Source organism: Morone saxatilis, unplaced genomic scaffold, assembly GCF_004916995.1.
Source record: "Morone saxatilis isolate NCDOM2014 unplaced genomic scaffold, NCSU_SB_2.0 Contig3, whole genome shotgun sequence".
Lineage (NCBI taxonomy): Eukaryota > Metazoa > Chordata > Actinopteri > Moronidae > Morone > Morone saxatilis.
In genome coordinates, this window is record NW_023339873.1 from 3,854,160 (window position 1) to 3,860,159 (window position 6,000).

The window sequence follows — 6,000 nt, forward strand, 5'->3', positions numbered from 1 at the left end:
TTCCTGGAAAGTGAAGTCAGATTTAGATGAAGATATAATATGAAAACATATTAACTAATAATGAAAATAACTTCCACATAACCATTAAATTCATATCAGGTGATTCAAACTATCCACCAACAAAGTTGATTAAAGATTCTTTACCTGTGGTGGTTTTTGTTGTAAGATTTAGAGTAAAAAGTTTGAAAAATATCCTAATATCTTAAGAAAAGTTGTAATATTTAATGAAAAAAGTTTGATAAGAAAAGTCATATTTTGAGTAAAAGTCATAATATTGTCAGGAAAAAGATAAAGATGTAAAACGAGAAAAAAGTTGTAATATTTTTTGACAAAAGTCGTAATGCTTTTGGTGGTTTTTATTTCTAAAGAAAAACTTATTTTTAATCTTTGTTTCAGGGTTAAAAACACATTTCTTGTTGATGGACTTTCTGCAGTGTCGCTTTACTGAAACTCAACTTACTGGGTTCTTTTTTTTGAGGCATGAATGTTTGTGTTTGCATGAACTTTACTGACTATAAATATCAGTTTACACCACTTACAGCTGATCAGTAAAAGACTGATTACCTTTAAATAACTGTTGGTACCACTTTCTGATCAGGAACCTTTTATAATAACTTCATTAATAGTTTATTAGTAATAAATTAATATATTAATGATCAGTTACGGGCCATTAATTATAGGTGGCCATGTTGTGAAAAAGGTCTTTAGAGTCGTTAATATCAATAAAAATAAAATAAGTCATCCAGTATTTGTTTGTTACAGCAAACGTCAGGAAGTCATCTTTAATTATAAATGTTACAAAAAGGTTTTTACAACAAATTGTAAAATTAAAAAGTTGTTATTAAATTGGTTCCGAATGCAAAAGCAGCTGTTTTCCAGGCGGTCGGAGGTCAGATAGTCGATTTAAGTTAAATAAGCTAATAAGACAAAAAGTACTAGAAGAGAGACTTTTCACAACAGTGTAGAAGATCTCTATAATTATAATTAATCAATTAATTAAATGTATTTTGTTGCAAATATTTAGCAGCACTTTTGTAGACGGGTCGGAGGTCAGTTATTTAATCCAAGTGGTTTAAATTAATGAAACAAAGAAAGCATCAGAAGAGAACAAACCTGGTGTTCATCTTCTTCTTTCTTTATCCAGATAAACTTTTCATTAGAGAGAATCTCGAATTAGAAAGTGGTACCAAACATTTTACATTTAAATATTATAATTAAATATATTTAATCTAAATCTCCGAAAGAAAAATGTGTCGACGTAAAAAAAAACAAATGAAACATTTATTGTGAAACTAACTGTGTGTGAAAACATGGATGTCATTAACCAACACATACCTTACCACCATTTCCACTGAGCTAAACTCTCCACCCCCCCTTCACCTCTGACCTCTGACCCCACCACCACCACCTCCCCCCCCTCTGCATGTCACTGCTCTGGGTGCAGCATGAAGCGAGCCAGCTCTCTGGGGGTTCTTAACGTGGCGGACAAGGCTGTGAGTGACCACTACCAAGTAAGGAGACCGAGTGTCGGGACCTCAGTTTGTCTTTAACCCTGCTGGTTATCAAAGGTTATCGAAAGGGAACTTTGCCCTTTCAACCACCAGAAAGGCTCCCAGTCTGTGTTTATTGAGCTTTATTTGCATTTAACATTTGTAGGAAATAAGAATTTAATCAGTTTTTATTCCACATTAAGATAAAGTCAGATAACAGACAGAATATTAATGTATTTATGATCAATTAATCGTCATTTATCAAGCAAAAATGATAAATATTCTCTCGTTACGGCTTCTCAAATACAAGAATCTGCTGCTTTTCTCTGATTGTTTGTTGAATATTTTTGGATTTTTGTCCTGTTGGTTGGATAAAATAAACAATTTGTAAGAAACTGGAGTTTTTAGCATTTTCTGATATTTTGAAGTCAGAAATAATCAGCAGACTAATAGATAATCCAAATTAATCATTGTTAGAGACTTTAACCAGGTTACTTTATCTTTAAATACATGTAAAGTAGATTTAAAGACATTTAAAGAACCGGGTTTACCGAGAGGGTTAAAACAAACGTTTCTGCAGATACTTTTTGAGTCTTTTCTTTTTCACTCTCATGTCTTTATAAACGGTTTCTCCTCCTTTATGAGTCACAACTAACTTCACACCATTTTTAACTCATCAACACAAATTATTAACAGAGAGGAATAATGTTTTAGACACTTTAACTATAGTTTAGTCACCACACACTGAATATAAGTGAAGTATTTAAAGTTCCTGAGTAAATATTTCTCTATAATATCGAGTATTTGTGATTTAACACAAACTGACAACTGCTTGCAATAGATAACAAATAACACATGTTGTTTGTAGTGTGTGATTAAATTATCCTTATGATTTATTGTGTTTGTTACAGTACAATTTTAATATAGTAAATGAATCCCAGCCACCTGTTTATGTTTGAATCAAGCTCTCAAGATATGAGAAATTGTGTGCAGTTTTCAGTATTTTCTCATATTTTTTTTGCCTAAATAATCAGTAGATTACTAAAGTAATTGCCTGTATGCAATGAAAAGCAGAACAGAGCTGCAAATGTTAAACCCTCTGATGAATTAATTCTTATTTATTAAGCAAAACAAAAAAAATACTGTATTCTCTCATTCTCAGATATGAGGTTTTGCTGCTTTTATATACTTTAAAATTAAATATCTTTGAGTTTTTGGGCTGTTACATGGACAAAATAAGCTATTTGAAGACCGTTTTTTTAAGTATTTTATGACATTTTGTAGCCTAAATAATGAGCACATTACTAAACAAATAAATACAAATCTTGACCATAACCATTAAAAAGCAGCACAGACTGGTGACGTTAGCCTAAACTCTGATAGCATCGAGGATTAACTTCCACCTAGTGCAGAAACAATACACACTTTACGCTTTTTATTAACCCGTAACGCCACAAAATAATAGCTAATACGCTTCTTCTTTCTTTAATCTCTTCTCACAAACTGCAGGAACGAAATAATCGTCTGAAGAAAAGTCGCGACCTGAGTGCCAGCCACACCGACCTGGCGCGTTGAAGGTTGAGTCTGTTCGCGGCGGCGGGAGGAAGGGAGGGAGGGGCCCCTGACGGAGGTCGAGGACAGAGCCTGAACGCCCCCCCCCTACCTGAGAGAGACCCCTCCCACATTAAAGTGCTCACTGTTCAGCTCTCACTGCACTTTTTAATGGTTTTGTGCTCTTAGACGAGGATTTCTAATCGAAACATATCGAGGAACAAGAGGAATATGTGTGAATCAGTGTGTGTATCTTATCTGTGTTATATCTCTTGTATGTGCGTGTACTGTATGTAAGTGTGTGTGTGTGTGTGTGTGTGTGTGTGTGTGTGCGCTCTCATATCCTTTATAATATTTAATGCTGTCGCTTGAATATGAAGGCAGACGCAGAGTTTTTAGTTTTATAAACGTTTATCTCGTAATCGGTTCAGTTAAATTATAATGAGTGAAGCCAAACAGACATTGATATATATTCATTATATATATTATATTATATATATATAATAAATATGGTTCCTTTAATGATAAATTCACTTAATTTGAGTGTTAAGTTGATGCAAGGACATGAAGGAGCAACTCATTGTTGGAAAAAACTGAATGAATGTGATTTATACTGATTACCAATTCTGAGGGTTCGTTTTCATTAAATGAAAAATAAAAAACTTAGATTTTACGGTGAAAACTGTGACAGTAAAATACTTTAAATAGGTTAAAGTAACAGGAAAACACTGATTTCTCCTAGCAAAACATCTATTTGTACATTTTGAAGGAAATTATACGGAATAAAGTTTATGTTGATGATTTATTATCATTTATAAAGTAAAATATGGATTAAAATTGGACAGTACTGACGTCCTTTTACCATCAAAATAACAACAATGAATTGTGTTCACTGTGTTTTTACGCACATTTTCAGTTTAGGCTTGAAACAAAGCAGAAATTGGAAATTTGGAACAAAAACAACTTGAAACTGTTTGGTTTTACTCGTTTGTGGTTTAATTAAAACCTTGAGAGCGGCTTTCTGCCTCTTACAGAAGAATGTTTTAGTAAGTTTAAACTACCAACTCTGCAGAAAACTTGTCCAGCAATGACGTCTTTTTCTAGGCTGACCCGGACGTTCGCTCAGCTCTGCGTTCACTCTGCAGATTTCCAATGGAAGTTTTATTTTTGTGGATTAATTAGGAAAATAAGCAACAAAAAAAACTCCAAAATCAACAAAATTTTGACAATATTTGAACCAGGTTGCAGTTAAATACTTGGGTACTTTTAATGTACGATTAAAGTCAAATTTGTACCATTTAGGAGATTCGATTGATCGTAGTTTCTCCCTCATGCTTGGAAAGGCGGGTTGAAGAGAGGGAGTTGCAATCTGAAACCACACACACATCTAAATGCCACTAAATCACACAAACTGGACCTTTAATATTTAACTTTTATAAATAAAACTTGTTCTTTAATTAGTTCTTGTACTGAAGCTCAATCCTGGGGCCTGTGAACAGTTTTCTAATAAATACAGCAACTTCGGATCAATTTCTGGCTCCTATAAGTTTAAGCCCCGCCTACTCCTGGTGTAAGCCCCGCCCACATACAATGTAAGTCCTGCCCACTCCGATTACAGATAATTAATCTGGTTGAACACATGCAAATAATTATCTCTTCACAACTGAGGTTTTAAAAACAAAATGCCCGACGTATTATAAACTTATTTTACGTCATTAAACCTTAAAGATAAACCCGTTGGAAACCCGCAGAGGGAACCGACGCCTCCGACGCTCTTACGAACTATTTTCCGTCCCTGTGTTGATTGATTTTTTTTGCTTTTGATGTTTTGAAGTTCCATGTTTACATTTGGGGTTTTGTAAATTATGTGTTTATTATTTGTTTGTGTGCTTGCGCTGCTCCGGAAAAAGAAAAAAAAAGCTAAGTCTTCCTTAACGTTGAGGGTTTTTTAGTGATAACGAGGCGGACGGAAGGCGGCGGCGTTTATCGGCCGACCGACACATTCTCAGGATCGAGGCTGTAGTTTCGCACACTGACTGCAAACGTTAACGCCGCTCCACACTTTCTACACATTAACGCAGTTTTTACATTCACAACGACCCGGAGAAATGTTACGAGACAAAACTTTACTGAGTAAAGTTGAAACAAAAACAACCAAAAAAAAGTGCAAATTATGAATTATTTAAAATAAATTGAATTATTCCTCAGATTGAAGCTGTAAATGTAAAATATATATTTGCTATCACCAAAATAAGAGGAAATATTTATCCTATAGGTTGTTATAACTAGTTACATTTATAGTTTCACTGTATAGCAGCAAAACTGGAATTAATTTACTCTCCTAATTAATCAAAATATAAAATCTAATGTTTGTCCACAGCAGCTGAATCAAACCCCCGAAACCAAAAGCTGTAATAAATACTGAAGGATTAATTATAAATAAGTCATTATTATCTTTAAATTCTGGCAAACTTTGTTTCCAGTTTTATTATAATTAATATTAAAGTCCACTAATCAATGAATCTTTATTTCAACATACAGAAAACACAGAATAACTCTTTAATTAAGCCCCCATTGATCGACGTTTACGATTAAATTCATTCTTTCAGTTTTGGTTCCCAAAAACTAAAACTTTTAATGGTACCTTTCTTCAATATATTAAATATTAATGTCAGTGGTTCCCAACCTGAGAGTCTTAATTTTAAGGGAGTTTAAGACAATTGGTCCTATTTTTCATTAATTTCTGTGAAGGAAATTAAAAGTTTAGATTATTATTTAAGATCTGAACTTCATCCACAGTCTCTGATAAACAGCCTCAAAGTACAATAAAACAACAAATCTGTCTTTTTAAGTCTGTTTGATTGTTAAGAAATCCCAAAATACGTATAACAGACAGAGAATTGTATCAGGGAAACTAATATCTGATCAATATTTATAGAAATAATCTGCTTAAAATTCA

General features: G+C 33.3%; 1 protein-coding gene across 3 annotated transcripts in view; it reads left to right on the forward strand.

Annotated features, from left to right (window-relative positions):
• The window catches only part of klc1a (kinesin light chain 1a), a gene marked incomplete at its 5' end in the record, with an annotated part of 36,693 nt that extends 30,699 nt beyond the window's left edge, over positions 1–5,994 (forward strand). For 2 of the 3 annotated variants that reach the window (XM_035674526.1, XM_035674527.1), the window contains 2 exon segments: positions 1,445–1,511; positions 3,000–5,994. In XM_035674526.1, coding sequence (XP_035530419.1) covers positions 1,445–1,511; positions 3,000–3,065 — 133 coding nt within the window. 3 annotated transcript variants of the gene reach the window in all.
• Between the last annotated feature and the right edge of the window lie 6 nt (positions 5,995–6,000).